General features: G+C 43.3%; 1 protein-coding gene across 5 annotated transcripts in view; it reads right to left on the reverse strand.

Annotated features, from left to right (window-relative positions):
- Nucleotides 1-17,638, reverse strand: part of ETS1 (ETS proto-oncogene 1, transcription factor) — a 129,253-nt gene that overhangs the window by 14,526 nt on the left and 97,089 nt on the right. For 3 of the 5 annotated variants that reach the window (XM_055273703.1, XM_055273704.2, XM_055273706.2), the window contains 5 exons: nucleotides 17,305-17,424; nucleotides 16,134-16,334; nucleotides 12,921-12,998; nucleotides 11,674-11,922; nucleotides 7,036-7,296 (listed from right to left, as the gene is read on the reverse strand). In XM_055273703.1, the coding sequence (XP_055129678.1) occupies nucleotides 7,036-7,296; nucleotides 11,674-11,922; nucleotides 12,921-12,998; nucleotides 16,134-16,334; nucleotides 17,305-17,424 (909 nt within the window). The remainder of the gene's footprint in view (nucleotides 1-7,035; nucleotides 7,297-11,673; nucleotides 11,923-12,920; nucleotides 12,999-16,133; nucleotides 16,335-17,304; nucleotides 17,425-17,638) is intronic. The other 2 variants (XM_055273707.2, XM_055273708.2) reach the window with 2 other exon arrangements.

The raw sequence follows: 17,638 nt of genomic DNA on the forward strand, positions 1-17,638 counted from the left end.
GGAACGGAGGTGACAGCTAGCACTTAGAGCCTGGCTTCCTGTAGACCCAGCACCGCTCCAGGTGCTTTCCATAAACTAATTCATTCGTTCTCACCGAAAGCCTACGGTATAGAAACTATTATTATTGGCATTTGCAGATGAGAAAACAGATACAGAGATGTTAGCTTGCCAAAGGTTACACAGCTGCGCACTGGCAGGGCCTGACTCCATGCTCTGAATTCTACAGGAAGAGCCCCTGAATGTTGCCCTTGGTAAAACCGCATGGGATGACCACCCTTTCTTGTGTTTAACCTGGACTTCTCTACCTGCAGACATTCCCAAGTGACTGATGGGGTGCTGATGAGCACTCCAACCTGCAGGCATCACATGCAAGTCACTTTAGGGAGACAGGAAGGGCAGAGCTTCTCTTGAATGAGCCTCTACAAAGAGCAGCAGCTGCTCACTCTCTGCAGCAGGGGAGGCCGTCGAAGGAAAGAAAGAAGTGCCCAGGGGGCAAAAGCAGGGTCATCTGGGACACCTGGCAGGGCCTTTCCCAACAGAGGTGATGGGGAGTTTCCGAGGCCTGTTGTTTAAAGGCAATAAAGACCGGTGTGGATGTCTCAGCAGCACGCTGGCTGCATTCTGCTCAGTGGAAACATTTTGCTTCCTCCAAAGGTGGAGCTTCAAACTGGAGACAGAGTGGAATTCCAGAACAGTCACCACCCAATTCCATCATTTGTAGTGAGACTTTATTAAAGAAACAGTAACCCCAAAAATCTAAGACTCAGAGACTCCTCCTCTAAAACAGGCAGTGGGCTACACCCAGAACAGAGGGGTCAAGCTGTGAGTCTCCTGGTATCCAAAATCCAGGCACCCTCAAGGCCTCAGAGAGTTGTAAACAGCACCAGGGTGCGAGATATATTGTACAGTATGAATAGATCTCTTCTGTCCAAAGACTACTTGCAAGGTATTACCGTAGCTGAATCAAGACACTAAGGTGCTTCAGCCAGTTGTGGTCTTTGAAAGCCATGACAGAAATAGGCAATCACCACTTTCCACATTTTTTAAAAGACATTTAGAAAAAAAAAAAAAAAAAGTCCATAGTGAGGATGAATCTTTTTACCATGTGATCTTTTTCTACTGGTAGCAGATGATTAAGAAAGATTCATACAAAACTAATTAGTTAGGAGGCAGAAACAGTGAAATTACTCACAGGCAATAGAAAAGAGCTTTGCCTCCTAACCAGTTCAAATCTTCCCGGGAATTCTCCTCCTCTGTGCTCCAAAGTATTTTCCCATCAATCACATAACTGAGCAGCATGTGAGTCTATTACTCCTCTGAGATCCCCAGGTCCACGCCAGGCACCCCTTTAGGATCCACTGCTAAACCCAGCACCGTGAATGGAATCCCTGCCAGCATCTCAGCTGCTGGCTGACAGGAAGGCTCTATTTCAGCTGAGGGGGCTGCCAGCTTCCTGCAACTAGTTAATCACAGCAGCCTCTGAGCAAGAACGGGAAGATACTCTGTTTCTGCCCTTCTCATTCCCAAGAACTTTTCCTCTTATCCAATCAGGTGCTGCCCAAGGATGGTCTACATTGAGACTGTGATGGCTTCAGCAAGCCTGGAAGCCAGCCCCAGCTTTGCCTGGCCTGCAGACCTCAGTGAAGTGCCCTAACTTCTCTGGGCCTGTCTTTAGCCAGTTCACACTGTCTTACACCACAGCATTTACATGGAGAGACTTTAGATTCCAGAGCTTGGCTCCTGTTATCCCCCCAAATTAAAAGGCTCTTACACTGTTCCTAATCACATGCCCACAGCACAAATTCACACTGCACAAGTAACCTGCTTTTACTCTTTCCTTATCACTAATTTAGGCTCATACCAAAAGTTTCCTCAGTTGTTGTTTGTGCCTGAATATATTGAGATTATTTTGCAATCAAGCCATCCTTCAGAAAACTGTGATTTCAGCTAATGCTGCCAAATCTCAGGTTTCATTCTGAATTGAAGGACTTTGAAGCACTTCCTTTTGCAGTAAAGTTGTTTATTTTCAAAAACATGTTTTAGCAGTAGTTTTGGGTTACTGAACCCTAAAACTCAACTACGAGCCAGAACTCTAAGGTTCTGGACTTGGCCCTGGGACTTTCTTATTGTGTGACTTTAGACTGGCTCTAGAGTCATCTATGAAATGACAAGAAGAGGATTTATTTCATGGCAGAATCAATTTGAGAGGACCTAGAGGAGAACGTACGGGGCTTCTTTTTTTTTTTTTTTTTTTTGAGACGGAGTCTCACTCTGTCACCCAGGCTGGAGTGCAGTGGCGCGATCTCGGCTCACTACAAGCTCCGCCTCCTGGGTTCACAGCATTCTCCTGCCTCAGCCTCCTGAGTAGCTGGGACTACAGGCGCCCGCCACCACGCCCAGCTAATTTTTTGTATTTTTAGTACAGACGGGGTTTCACTGTGTTAGCCAGGACAGTCTCCATCTCCTGACCTTGTTATCTGCCTGCCTCGGCCTCCCAAAGTGCTGGGATTACAGGCGTGAGCCACCGCGCCTGGCCCAGCTCTTCTTTTCCTGCAAGACTAGTACCTTTTTGTGTGTGTGTGTGATGTCTCACACCAAAAAAAAATTTGAAAGTTGAATTCCAGATAGTCCCAAATTTAGCCTTAAGGAAACTGAAGGACTGCCTACTTATAAATCTGCATAACACCATAAAATGTAATTTCATTACAGTTAATGAAGGGCTTTAGGTTTAGCCTTTTTCAGGCTCCTAGAAAACAAGAAAACCACTTCATTCATAATTGCAAATCAAAGAGTGCGAACACACCTAGACATTGATAAGGGCATTACCACCAGACCTGCTCAACAACAGCTGCAGAAGTGATAGGACTCCTTATCTGTGGCTATGTCTGACAATCTGGAATGAAGTTCAATAAAGGTGATTTATAGGTCAATAATTCTGGATGGAAGCCAAGGCCAGCTCTCCTCCCTCCCACATACCCCTAACCCACATACGCATAGTGTTCATTAGTGACAAGAGGGAGACAAGGTCCTAATCAGTCTAGGCAGGCAACTGCAATAACCAAGGAGTACTCTCATTCTCTAATATGAAGAAAAGATTTTCTATTCAGGTGAGACATTTGGTGCTTAAGATTCAATTCAGAAGCTACCTCTGTGCAGAATGCAATTACATACATGGCCTTGAATAAGGCATTTTTTTGTGCCTCAGTTTCATCATCTATGAAATGGGACTAGAGGGGTTGAGAGGAAGACAGACTACTATGTGACAACCCATTATATTATTCTATACCCACTGAAATGGAAAAGCAAGAGGAAGAAGAGATGCCTATGTTTTTCAAGGACTTGGAAAGCATTTTGCTTAGGTCTATAAAATGTATATAGAAAACGTTGGGCTACTTCTCTAGGACTGTGTTGTAATTAGAAGGGGTTCATAATGTATCTTCGAACAAAAGAAAATGGAGCTTTCTGATGGTATCAGTTTGATAGCCGTAAACAGTTCACAGTAAGGTAAGGAGGTACGTTTTGGCGGAAGCCAACATTGCATTTGATGTATTCTTAACTCAGCTAACAGGCAGGCTTTCAAGCCATGTTATCTGCCCCCGCATCTTGACCTAATTTAACAAGTTGCTATGGGAGCCCAGTGAAGGTTGATGCAATTTTCTTATCTTTGGAGGAAGAATGTAACTGTGCAAGAGAATGTGAAAATTCAGTTTCTAACTGATTTCCACACTTACAGTGCAGTAAGAAAGACATCCTATCAAGAAGTAAAATGTACTCCTTTGGAGGTGATAGGGACAAAGACCCAGACTCCTGGTGAAATGGCAGGAAGATAGATTCTCTTCTCAGCTTGGAGAATCTAAGCATGCACCCTTTAATTCAGGCCAAGTAATAGTGACATAGAGCTATGTGTACCCCTACTGTGTGGCCAAACATACTCTGGAGCAGTCAAATTTTAAGGGAACAGACAGAAAAGTTGAGCAGAACCTGAGAAGGTAAGTGTGACTTTTACAAGCAATAAAATGTATTGCCAACAAGTGTATACAATGATTTCTGCTTTCCAAAGTACTTTTGCAAATTTCAGCTCATCTTAACATGTCTGCATAAAGCTAGACAGCCATTTATAGGCACTCTAGTGACTCCCTCAGGTGGTGGGTGAGGCTGTATGGGCACATTTCATCTGCTTCCCTATTCCCTAGGATGCATCTTAAATGAGGTTGGCGGGGGCACCATGAGGGTGTGAGATCACCCTCATAGGGTGAGTCTGCAGTACAGGCAGGAGGTGTTCACCAGGTATCAATTACAGGAAAAAAAAAAATACTAAAATGTGGGCTGCTCCTCACATACCTAACAAATCCCAACTTTCATTCAGACCACAACAATAGGAGAATCCAGTTCAAGTCTAAGGATATTTAAAATATCTTGAATCCAAGGAGACAGTAAGCCCTCATACTCGCTTTTCTGCACTCAATATGTGCTCAAACATTTGCTGAAATAATTGAATTCTTATAATTGAGGGTTTTTTTCTCTATGTCTAGCACAATGTCTAGCATTCATTTATTTAATTAGTTGATTTAATTCAATTACATTTTCACAGATTTCCTGCCACCAAGATAAGAATGAACACTTCTACTTCACTAAAAGTAGAAAAGGGTACAAGGTAAATTTGCCTAAAACCACACAGTGTGTTAGAGTTGGGAGGAAACACAGAGGACTTCTGTTTTCTGGACTATTATTCTCGCCACCACATGAGATAGTATAAAAAGTGAAATTGCAATTGTCAAGGAGAAAGAATTAAATGGTAAGGGCTCCAAAAATGTTTTTTCATTAAAATGATTACTTCAGACTTTGAGACTTTTAAGTGATAGTCACCACCCCTTCTCTTCTACTCACTAAATGTTTTACTCCCTTATCCCATGTCTGAAGAAAGAGAGAAAGAGAGAGAGAGAAAAGAAGGAAAGAAGGAAGGGAGGAAGGAAGGGAGGAAGGGAGGGAGGGAAGGAGGGAGGGAAAGAAGGAAGGAAGGAAGGAAGGAAGGGGAAGGAAAGAAGGAAAGGAGGGAGGGAGGGAGGGAGGGAGGAAGGAAGGAAGGAAGGAAGGAAGGAAGGAAGGAAGGAAGGAAGGGAGGAAGGGAGGGATGGAGGGAAGGAGGGAGGGAGGGAGGGGAAGGAAAGAAGGAAAGGAGGGAGGGAGGGAGGAAGGAAGGAAGGAAGGAAGGAAAGAAGGAAAGGAGGGAGGGAGGGAGGAAGGAAGGAAGGGAGGGAGGGAGGGAGGGGGAGGGGAAGGAAAGAAGGAAAGGAGGGAGGGAGGGAGGGAGGAAGGAAGGAAGGAAGGAAGGAAGGAAGGAAGGAAGAGAGGGTGGGCAGGCAACTATCAATCTATCCAAACATAACTCAGACCTAGAGCATAGTTTTCTCTGCACCACAAAAACAGAAGCAAGCACTGCCAGTTGAAGTCTACCTGCCAAGGCCACAAAGTCATTTTAGAGCTACCTCTGCCTTTCCTTTCTCTTCCCAATTAAGTGGCACATCTCCCTTCCTCTATCACTATATTCAACTGCAGTCTAGTTCTTTAACCCCTAACAGGTATAACTGCATGAGCTGGCACTCTTGTACTTCCTGAGAGTGACTTAATACACTTTTCCTCACCCCAGACGTTTTTAATGGAAACGGATATACTTCCTAATCATCTCCTTTCAAAGATGGGAAAGGACTCCCTTGAAAAGTAGTAAGTTCCTACATGCTAGCCATGTTCAAGCAAAGACCACCAGGGTATTGCAGAAAGAATAAAGTAAGAACCTTTAAGTTCCATTCCTGGCCTTGACCTTGTTGCTACTCCAACATGTACACATAATTCCTGAGCACTACTCATGCAATGAACTGCACTAGGAACTATGTGGAATGCAACATAAGAGAGACACTCCTGATCTTTGAAGGGGGAGTAAGTTTTCAAGCATTTGAGTTGTTCTCAAAGGTCACTGGTTTTCTTCATAAAAGACCTAAGGCTTCCCTGAATGCAAAAATAAGGATTCAGCATACTCTAAGGATCAGAGAGACACCTCAATAGAAACACAGATCTTGCTGTTTGTCTTCATCCACACAAAGGGTCCCTACAATGAAAACATATCCAGGGTGGAGAGAATTATAAAAGAATAAAGGCCTAAACCACATCTGAGTAATCAAAGCTACTTTAAAATAAGCTACTCACAACACACTTTCTAATTTTTAGAAAACACTACAATCTTACAGAGAGAGCTGATGATTAACACATTAATGCTCCTTGGCTATTTCTCAGCTATACTCTCCACATGTTTTTCTGGTTAAGTAGCATGATGTGCTACAACCCATTTGAAGAAAGAATTGTTTTGCTCTACTACCAGAGTCTCAATCAAAGCTCAAGCTCTCAACCTACATCTTCCTTTCTCTATGGCCTTTCTTCACTCATCACTATCATAACTATAGCTTTCGCTCCTGGAAGAAAACTGATAATAAAGCCGAGTGAGAGAAGGGGTATTCTCTATAGGCCAGGATGGATCTGGACAGGGTGTAGTGCCACTGAGGACACTGTTCCCACATTTGAACAGCTGGCCTAAGGAGAACCGTGCTGCAGAAGAGCCCAGTGTGGAGGCCATTCAGTCGTGCCTTGGAGAGATGCTGCTGCTGATTTTGTATTTAGAAAGACCTCCCAAGAGCAGACCAGGAAAAATCCCCTGATGCCAGGCCACTAGACAGAGTTTCCAGGAACGCCAGATCATTACAGTTCCCTTCCCCCAGACATGGAAAAACACCCAAAATATAAGTTTCCTACCATTCTTGGAAATGATCCCTTTGAAGAGAATGATACTATTTGCTTCCAAAAATCAATGGCTATTCACAAGCAGAGTGGCTGGAGAGACTAAAGAATTCTTAGAGAGACTTCTCCCCGCTGCCCTGCAAAAGGGAGTCTCTCCTCGTCTCTGGTCAGAGGTGCAGAGTGCCTTCCAGGACCCCACCCACAGAAACGTGCAGATGGAGTTGGCCTAAGCAGCGGGAGGGCGCCTACCTGTGTAGCCAGCTAGGGCAGCAGCAGGAATGACAGGCTTGTCCTTGTTGAGGTCAGCACGGTCCCGCACATAGTCCTTGAAGGTGCCCTTGGGCTTGTGGTTGGGTAGGGCAGCCGGATAGTCCTCTGAGTCGAAGCTGTCATAGGAGGGAACACGCTGCAGGCTGTTGAAAGATGACTGGCTGCTCCAGGACTGGGTGAGGCGATCACAACTATCGTAGCTCTCTATGCTTTCAAAAGAGTCCTGGCCCCCGAGTTTACCTGGAGGTAAAGGAGGAGGTAGGAAGAGGACAGGGGAGGAGGGAGTGGGGAAAAAAAAAACTGTAAAAACCCTCTTATGGAGGACAGATTGCTAATCAGATCTGCAGGAGGGATGGAAGAAGGGAGAGGGGAGTGCGAATGGAAGCTTCAGGGGTCACGGGTTGACTCTGAGGAAAGGGGCTGCACTAGGCCACCATCCGAGGGTCCACGGCCACTCTGCTGCCTGGTTTGAGGACGCCAAGTACAGAGATTCAGAGTCAAACGCTGCTCACATCTGTCAGAGTAGCGTTTGGGTCCTCAAGAGTTCTAAAGCCAGAAATCTAGAAGCTGAGGATCACACATGTTATGATACGATTTCTGGCTGATGTCGTAGGCCCAATGAATAAATGAAGAAATCGGAGCAATGTCAGGCTGAATTCCCCACTCCAGCTCAAGCCAATGAGATGACTTCAAAAGGCCCAGTTTGGAAAACATTTTGGTCATAAAAAGAAAGAATCCCATTAGACTAAGAGCAGATTAGCCTGTTTTGACCTTGGAACTAAGTGCTATTTTTTAGCATTTTTCCCAAATACTATTTTAATATGAAATACATGTACTGACCCTATGCCTTTTCAAATAGAGTAAGATGGTGTAAGATGCTTTTCCCAAGAGATTTTTTAAAATCACACACTGTCACTCTTCTAAACAGAAAACCATATTCTTTATCCTCTCCAAGTAAAATTATGTACTTGAAATTTAAACTTCACTGGGAAAGTGTAGGCAATATTTAAAAGGTTTATTAAAGAGTTAAGGTCCACAGCAGTGTCAGAAATCCTTTACTGTGTGAGTTGCTTAAGGCATTCTTAACTGACCACAAGATCATGCAAGTTCATTAATTTCCCAAACCAGGTTATAAACAGCTGCTATGATTGCACAATAGCTCCTGGAGAAATTTCCATTGGTAAAAATGCCACTAAAAAGGAGGCTAGCAAAAAAAAAAAAAAAAAAAAAGTTTTGGAGGAAAACAAATGCATCTAAGAGCTAAAAAAGGCTCACAGTAATGGTTTTCATATGCAACTTTCAGATACTTTTCAAGTAACCTAAGTTAAATCATAGGAGACTAGATGGTCACCTCAATTCAGCACAGGCCAAAAGGCAAAGGGATGTGACAAATATTTATGTAGAAATATCCGTAAGTCAACTCTTAATTGTTCAGGGGTGGTTGATCTATAAATTTCAAATCCCAGAATAAGGCTGACTTATACAACTTCATATTAGTGTGCTTCCAGTGTATTTTCCCCCCATGACAGCAGAGATTGGTTAAAACAATAAAAATCAAACATGAACAGATGCCCAGACCTAAATTAAATATATAGGAAAATGTGTTGCTCCCAACATTGCTTAAAGATCCGGATAAGATGTATTTGGTTGAGTGTGTACTTTTTGTAAAATCCACTGCTGTAGGTTTTCTCTACATCCTGACCCCTCCAGAACTGCTTTAAACAGAAAGGTGGTGTCATCCGTTTCATCTCATTCCTTCCTCCACTCATCCATTCAGAGGAGGGTAATCTCTGGAAAGCAAACTGAAGAGCTTCATGGAGTTATCAGCCCTGCCCACCCAGTCCACTAGCAAAAGGGCACTTCTTCATTCTTATTAAAAATGAATATATATTTCTTTATAATTCTTTAAAATTCTTTCCCATTTACCCACCAGAAAAGTCATCTTTTTCACCTTTTTAGAGATCATCTAATTTTCTCTTCAAGAAATTCACACTAAATGATTTAAGAAAACAGCCTACAACCAGAATGTCAAAGCCTTGTTTTAGCAGAACAGGAAATTTTGTGGCGTCTCATAAAAAGGTATTTGTTCATACCAGCTACTGATCTTCATGGTCATTTATTTTCTTTTTGAGACAAACATACCAAAAGCCTAAGAAGGAGAATTTATATTTTCATCAACACCCCACCAAGTCGATAGTATTTATGCTAAAGTCTCTCTGAAATGATTCCATCTCTATCAGCCAATTTTATACTTGGAGAAAAAGGACATCAGAATTTTCACAAGCAAGATAGTAGAGTTTCCAAGGAGTCCCACTAAGCAAGGGGACTAAACCAAGCCAGAACCAGTCTCTGGCGACCCCCCAAACATGAGGCAAATGCAACCCTGTTGAGAGCTGTGGTTTACAGCGGTAGGCAACTTTCATTTTAGCTCGATTTCACAACCCTGGTGCTGGGAACCTTCATTTACGGGTATTTTCTCCAAAAATGGGTAGAATCCAACTGGATTAGATACTCAGTTATGCTGCTGTGGTCATGCAGGGAAACCTGTGTTCTCTAAACTGTCCACTAGCCAGCCTTTCTGAGAAGGGCCTCAGCAAGCTCCTTCCAAAGCTATCTGACTCCACCGAACAGACCTCAGAGCACTCAAAACAGAAGATGCGGCAGCACCCAGCCACCCACTGAGCAGACTCGTACAAAGACAGTCCTTAGGGCCCAAATAAGTGGGGCATAGAAGCACTCTGTATGCTGTAATGCAGCCTGTGAATACTGTACTATGATTAGTATAAGTAACAATCAGCTAACAGTAATGCTTTCGGTCTAGACCAATCACAGCATCTCAGATTCAATTGGCCCTTTGCATAGGCCCTGTTTGCAGCACTTCCAACATGCAGAAAACAGCCCTGCACAAAATGGTCTTCCCTTCAAGTTTTTGTGGCCTGAACTTGGAGGGAGGGAAGAAGAGTGGAGCCAGAAAGAAATACCTCGTGTCTCTTTGTAAGGGTCACTTTTGGTCCATAGTCATTAGTTTGGGGTTGGAGGGGTGGTGGGGACCAAAACCAAGAACGAAGAAAAGGAGACGGAAAAGAGACAATTACACAAATGCAAAGCCAGATGCAATTTCAAAACAATGTGACAGGAGATCTACCCAAAGTTACAACACGGCTGAGCCCAAACCCACAGGCTTGGCCTCACTGTGTAGATGTACAGAAAGTCCCACAAGGAGGAAAGTTGTTTTAATGCTTTGACTTGCCTGATAAAAAAGAAACACATATACACACACTTGTGTGTACGTATTTAAATAGACACGCACCCAAAAATAAAAAAGAGCCAGAAAGGGGAAGGCCGACTGGTCCCACCCATCCCCTTCGGTCTGAAACACTAACACCCTGGGGCCTTAAGAAGGAAGATTAAGGCTTCTGATTTTGCAGGGACTTTCCCTCTGCAGGGCTTGTTGGTGATCCCTAGGCCTGCTAGGAGGAAGTGTGAGTCTGAATACTCGAAGAAGAAGACAATGTGCATGACCCATGATTCTTCAAAGTAAAGGTACCATTGGGCTCTCCTTCAAGACCCTCACAATAGGTACCACATATGGTCAGTCATTGAGCAGAAATCACTAATAGGCCAGCCCCAGCCTGACATCTGACTCAAGCCCCGCCTGATGAGCTTTCTCCTGTTCCTCTTCCCATTTATAATTCTTTCCCATTTACCCACCAGAAAAGTCATGTTTTTCACCTTTTTAGAAATCATCTAGCTCTTGCTAAATAGACAAACCCTTTCTTACAATAGACTGCATTTTTCTCAGAAACAAAACAATTTGGACACTTTACTAGGTAGGCTGTACCTCTGAGTGTTTATGTCCTGTTCCTAAAAATTGGGTGCATTTCACCTTTTTTGCTTTATGTCAGCCAGCTCTATTTCGAAACATTTTCTTCTCTCACAGTGAATATTTTATCATTATTATAATAGTCACGTTAACAAAACTACCTTCTTTTGGAAACCCCTGGCCACCTCCTTCCCTGGTCCTCTAGCTAAATACACACTTTCACCACACTGCTGATGACTGGTTCCAAATAAACCGTTGGTTAACCATCTTGTATCTTCCCAAACCGACAAAGTCACAGGAGGCTAAAGATCCCAGGCTGGCCAGCAGAGGTCATTCCAGGTACCAAGCCAGGATGTACAGTCAGACCCAGGAGTCCTCTGGGAGGAGAACCAGGACACATGCTAAGCTTAAGGGTTGTCCAGGGTGGCCACTTGAACCATTTTTATTTGATTATGTCCTCCTCAAGGAAAATAGAGCATACCTTTCAAAATGACCAAATTCAACTAGAGTTATTAATTGAGTAAAACATTTTGCCCAAGTAAGACATTTAATTTCTTAGATTGACTGATTTTGATTTCACTGTGGACCCCATGGCCTTTGTCATAATAATGGACTTGGCTAAAACACCACGATGAAAAGTTCTCAGTAGCTGGACACTCTAAGATGGGAAGGCTGAAACTGAGGAATCTGCAGGTCTAATAAATGAGAAAGAAAAAAATGGAACCTGAAAAAAACTCACAAAGTCACGTAATTCATGTAAACCCAAGAGCTTTTAGAGAAGAAATATGACCTACCACGACTGGTCCTCCCCATGCACATGTTGTCTGGGGTGACGACTTCTTGTTTGATAGCAAAGTAGTCGTTCTGCAAGGTGTCTGTCTGGAGAGGGTCCCGGAGAATGACCGAGGGGTAGTCATTCTCATACTTGAGGGAGAGGAGCTCTTCCGAGCTGATGGGATGGAGCGTCTGATAGGACTCTGTGATGAAGCTGGGCTCTGAGAACTCCGATGGTGGAACACACTGGGCATGCTCAATACCATAGCCTGGAAACAAAGGGTTTGCAATTAAAGAGAGGAGAGATTTGTACCTAAAATAAGCAGTTTTCACCATCTACAGGGCCCTATGATGTGGAACAAGCTCCTTAGAGAATAAAGGGAAAATACTTTAAATCAGAAAGGCTTGCATTTTTAACCCTGTCCACTACTAAACAGCTTTAGCCCTTGACAAGATAACTGATTTCCTGACTTCATATCCTCATCTATAAAATGGGGGTGATTGCGATTTTTCCTGGAGCACTGTGATGAAGATGAAATGAGGATAGAGGTAAAATGCCCACCAACATTCCCCACACAATAAGCTCTTGACACAGAGTAGTTAATATCATTGTGTTACTGGAATAAAAATTGTAATAATGTAAGAAGATAAAAGGAAAAAATAAAACCTGTTTAATATTCCCTATAAAAAGCAGAGCCATCAGATAAGATGGTCCTATATCTCAGAGCTTACATTAGTGCAACAGGCCTACATTCATTCTTTCCCTCAGGCTATCTCTTCAGTATGGTTGGGTATCTTACATGAAAAAGGAGAAGACTGTATTTCCTATAATAGAATTTGAAGCTGCATAGCACACTATTACAGAAGGATTTTGGAGGAAATGCTGTCATCTCCACTAGTAAAAAGGAAAGAACAAAGACCAAGATCAAATCCCTAACCCAACCCTCTTTTGGCCATCATAGTGCACAGTAGCAAATAGGAACAAAAGTTCAGGGGTCCAGTTGCAGTCTCTCTGCATGACTTTCAGGTGAAGATATCAGAGAAGGATCCCAGTGTGTAGGAACTTGGTAGGTCAATGAAACATATACATAGGTTGAAACTTTGTGATTTGTGGAAAATAATAAAATAAAGTAACAAAGAAGAGTCTACATCTAAGAAGATATTATTTTTGATAGAATTACCATGAAGGAGCCTGAGATTGACTGAGATAGGGGTCTTTTCCTAGTTTCCTATTATCATGAGAGAAGAGGGGTAGAAATGAACTTACTAATGAAGTAATCCGAGGTATAGCGGGATTCTGGATAGGTTGGATTGACTCCATTAACTTGATATGGTTTCACATCCTCTGCAATGAACAGATAGGGAATGAACAAAGAGGTCAATAGTCAAGTCATGCTTGGCCTAAAAGGATCTTGGATGCAAAGACCACAATGATCTCAACCCCTTTTCTAAGAAATCTGCATACTCATTAACTGGGTTGGTATCTGAGTCTGTCCTGACTGTGGCCTTGTGTAAAGATGAGATCAAAAAAATATGACTAAGGTTATTATTTCAGTAGCTGCAAAATGGGATTTAGTATCTTGGAAAGAGAATCCATGAGTAATCTCTAAGGGCTGAGAAGGCATTCAGCATTCATTCTCAATGCATTCGTGCTGCATGTATGTCGCCCACACTATAGCCAAAGGCTTGAGTACATCCCAGGTTAGCAGGATCAATCCCCAACCCCCAAACTGATCAATTTCAAAACTTCTCAAAAATGTATTGCAGTCTTTAGGCCGTAGATTTTACATTCTCCATTTCCTCTAACAGACGTCTGGTTTTTGTTTTGTATTTTTCCCATTGCCCTCAGGTTTCAAGTTCAGGCCCAGACAAGAAGCAGGACACTGGTAAGGTGACTCCATTTGGTGAAATGCGACTGGGCTTGTGTCAAGGGAGAGAAAAGCAACCCAACCGAGCTCCTGCCCAGATGCCAACTCCCCTAGGAAAAGGAAAGGAAGGGAGACGAAGTGCACCTGTGGATAGAAAGCTCTGCACGACGCTGCAGTAAGCCTAGGATCCTCTAATTACCCTGGAACAAATGCCATGGCTCCGATTCTTGTATGGAGCAGTCTGATTATATTTCACCATAAGAATCTGACATAGAGAGAGTATGGGTTTGGGTTTTTCCTCAGGTATTTGATAGCTTGTTAGGACCAAAGTCTGATGGGAAAACAAGTTTATGCCTGCACAGAAAAACAGTTCCCAGTTGAGATAAAATGATTAAACTTTGCTTTAGCAGTTTATCAGATTGAAACATCCCCGTACCTTTCACCTTCCACCCCACCCCAAACAGCTATGCTCTTTTGGTGCTGTGTTGCTTTAGTTTAATTACAGAACAAAAGCTGTAGGCTCAGCACAAACATCATGCTCATCTCTTCAAGTAACTGAACCTGAAGAGGGAGAATTCTTTCTGCCTCTCTCAACAGAATATTGGGTGGGATGATATGACTTTTGCTCTCAAACATACTGACTTATATCCTAATTCTCTTAAATTTTCTTACATTATTCCTTTACCCTAAGCGAGGCCAAACCAGTCTTAGGGGCCAGAAGGCCCCTGTGAGTCCACATTATTATACAAAAAGCACAGGATGGGATGTTAAATTTTAAGTTAAATAAAAATATATTGAGGCTGGGTGCGGTGGCTCACGCCTGTAATCCCAATGTTTTGGGAGGCCAAGGTGAGCAGATCACAAGGTCAAGAGATCAAGACCATCCTGACCTTCACCACATGGTGAAGCCCTAACTCTACTAAAAATACAAAAATTAGCTAGGCGTGGTGGCTTGCGCCTGTAGTCCCAGCTACTCAGGACGGTGAGGCAGGAGAATCGCTCGAACCTGGGAGGCGAAGGTTGCAGTGAGCCGAGATGGCGTGACTGTACTCCAGCCTGGGCAACAGAGCGAGACTCTGTCTCAAAAAATAAATACATAAAATAAAATAAAAGTGTATTGAAAGTTGAAATAAAATGAAGAAAAGGAGATGAGTGATACTGAAGAAATCACCTACCCTGAGCTTCATTTTACAGACAAGGACAATAATAGGACTTGTCCTTACTATCTCACACGGTTATTTTGATAATCCAAAGAGAAAACATATTTGAAAGCAGTTTGGAAACAAGGAGACATGATAAAGATATTAATTCTAACTACAATCAGAGATGAGCTTAGATAGCCCAAAACACCTGGCAGGTCCATTGTGATAAACGGAGGAAAACAGCCTCTTAGTAGAATATATTGGGTTACACATTCTGATGGAATCTGCTATTGTGTTTAGAAGTCAACAGTCAAATCTGATCTGTTAGGAGCCTGCCATATCGTTTCCCTCTATAAACAGGTCGCTCATGTCAACACCTATGAGTGGGTGTCTGTGCACGGAGAACATGCCGGTGCTTTGGGGAAGCCTGTGCAACTGCCTGCCATCCTCGGTAAAAGCAGCCACAGAAAGACTCACCTAGTTCTTTCCTGTGTTCCTTTATGTCTTATTTTTCAACAGAAGGTGAAAAGAAGGAATAAAGATAACACTTTTGAGCACAGAGAAATCTAGCTCGGGTCTCTCTTGAGCACTGCAGAATGGAATATATTCTTAAACAAAAGAAGGTATTATGTGGGGTAAAAGTGCTAATCCTGAGTTTTGCTCCCCTCCCCCAGCGTCTGTGCCAAGGGTTAGAGCTGATGACCACAGGGAAAGGGTGGGCCTGGGTTAGAGAGGGCAATGGGCTTCTAGGCTTACAGTCAGCTGGAGGGCACTGCTGACTGCTGGTAACTGCAATTTATTTTAAGAAAAAATTCAGAAAAATAAGCGCAAAAACACCCAAGTTTGCCGCCTGCTGCTGTTTCTATACTCAGCCAGGACTGTGGTACATGAGTCACTTGGTCCAAAAGGGTTGGAAGAGGCTGTTAGGGGAGGCCATGTCATTACAAGGTTGCAACATAGCGTCCCGATATAACCCCAGTTCCTGCTCCAGATGTGAAAGGTATGATGCACTACTGCAATTCCAATTCAGTTAGTGGGCAGAGAAATCTGTCTTATTAATACCGTCTCAGAAGCTAAGCTTTCCCGGGATGTGATCAGGTATTATGTGGCATGCATCAAGGCAGTGTATATTAAGATTGCAGAAAAAACAAACAAACAAACAAACACAAACTATTCTTGGGTTGGCTGTGGGCACTGCTTGTTCAAACAGGGCATGGGTTTGAGATAAGGACCTGGATTAGAATGTTGCAATCCAAGAAGCTTCAGTAGTACAATCTTGCTGAAGATTAATATCTGGACCCCCAATGCACCTGCTGTATGCTGAGCAGTGTACTAGGCACATCCCCACATACGTCCTACAATAGGATGCCCACAGAGAAAGGCATTGACGTCCCACCATTGGGTGAGCCCCCTACATACTCTCACAGCAACCCCACATACCTCCACCTCTCCCTGTTTCCACATATTTACCTTTCTGCAGGATCTCTAGATGTTCCCATAAGATGTCCCCAACAAAGTCTGGGGCCAGCTCGAGAAAGCAGTCTTTACCCAGGGCGCAGAGGGCTGCTCCGTTCATACAGAACTTCTGGAAGTCTACACCTTTCAGGCTGAATTCATTCACAGCCCACATCACCCAGTCCCGAACATGGGTTTCTGTCCACTGCCGGGGGTCTGAGGAAAGAGATCACATGAAGATCCAGCAGGTCGGGCTCTTAACTCCTATCCAAGCCTCAGAGAGAAGACTGAAGGAGCTGAATTTAGCTGAGAATGCTGTCTTTATTCATCGAATGAGGAAGCACCAGCCTAGCCTGCACATCACTGAGTGCCTTCCATAACCCTCCCTTCCACATTCATCATCTCCGCCTTCTCTATTTCACCAGCTAGGAGGTCACTACTGCCAGCCAAAAAGTACCACATGAGTATTCTCTGTCCTTGCAGGCAAAGATTTCCATGCATCTCCTCTCTCACTGCCTTATTCCCATTGGACTTATTTAAAGCCCTGAACAAGAGAACAAATGGCTTCTTTAATAGCAATAATAACAAGAGATTGCTCATGCCTCTCCCTGCTCTTAACTTATAATATACTTGAGACTATTATTCTCAATTATTTTTTATCTTAGCCAATTATAGTGTTAATAATTGTAGCAATTAGTAGCAGTCATTCATTCAAATGGCACTTGGTAATAACATTATTAGGTGCCTGTATTATACCAGATACTCTGCAAAGTCTGTACTTATCATAAGCTATGCCTTGAGTAGCACTGTAGTATTGATAACATGCGATCTTCATACACGACCTGAGGTTTAACCTGGCTACACCCGCCAATGACACTTAGAAGTTCAGATGACAGCAGGTGTCATGCCCAACATCAGAGCTGCTCCAAGAGATCCAGAAGGGATTCTAGCGTACAGGCAAGTTTGAGGACCACTGTCCTCATACCAAGATGGCAGGGACAAGCCCAGGAGATGGGGCAGCCTCAGTATGTGTGTCACGATTGTCCTAACAGATGACAGCCATGGCCCATAGCTGCTGACTCCAATGTGGTTAGTGTAACGTCTGCCTCACACACTCCAGGTGAGAAAATGAGTCTTCCCGAAAGGTCTGACCCCAACCACTCCTTTTCCAACTACAAAACCATACCTTTTGGGATCCCCAGTCGTTGCTGTTCTTTAGTGAAACCACTGAAAGTAGCTTTTAATGCTTGAGACATCATTTCTTTGCTGCTTGGAGTTAATAGTGGGACATCTGCACATTCCATATCTGCATGAAAAAATTGCATATGAATAACAAAAATTATATAGGTAATGAACCAATCATAAAACATTACAAATGGGCGGTAAGAAGGCAAGCTGAGAAACAACTGTGCTAGCATCCTCCCCAGAGCACCAGAGCAGGCAATTTTTTTTTTTTTTTTTTTTTTTTTTTTGAGACGGAGTCTCACTCTGTTGCCCAGGCTGGAGGGTAGTGGCGTGAT

This window comes from Symphalangus syndactylus, chromosome 3 (assembly GCF_028878055.3).
Source record: "Symphalangus syndactylus isolate Jambi chromosome 3, NHGRI_mSymSyn1-v2.1_pri, whole genome shotgun sequence".
Lineage (NCBI taxonomy): Eukaryota > Metazoa > Chordata > Mammalia > Primates > Hylobatidae > Symphalangus > Symphalangus syndactylus.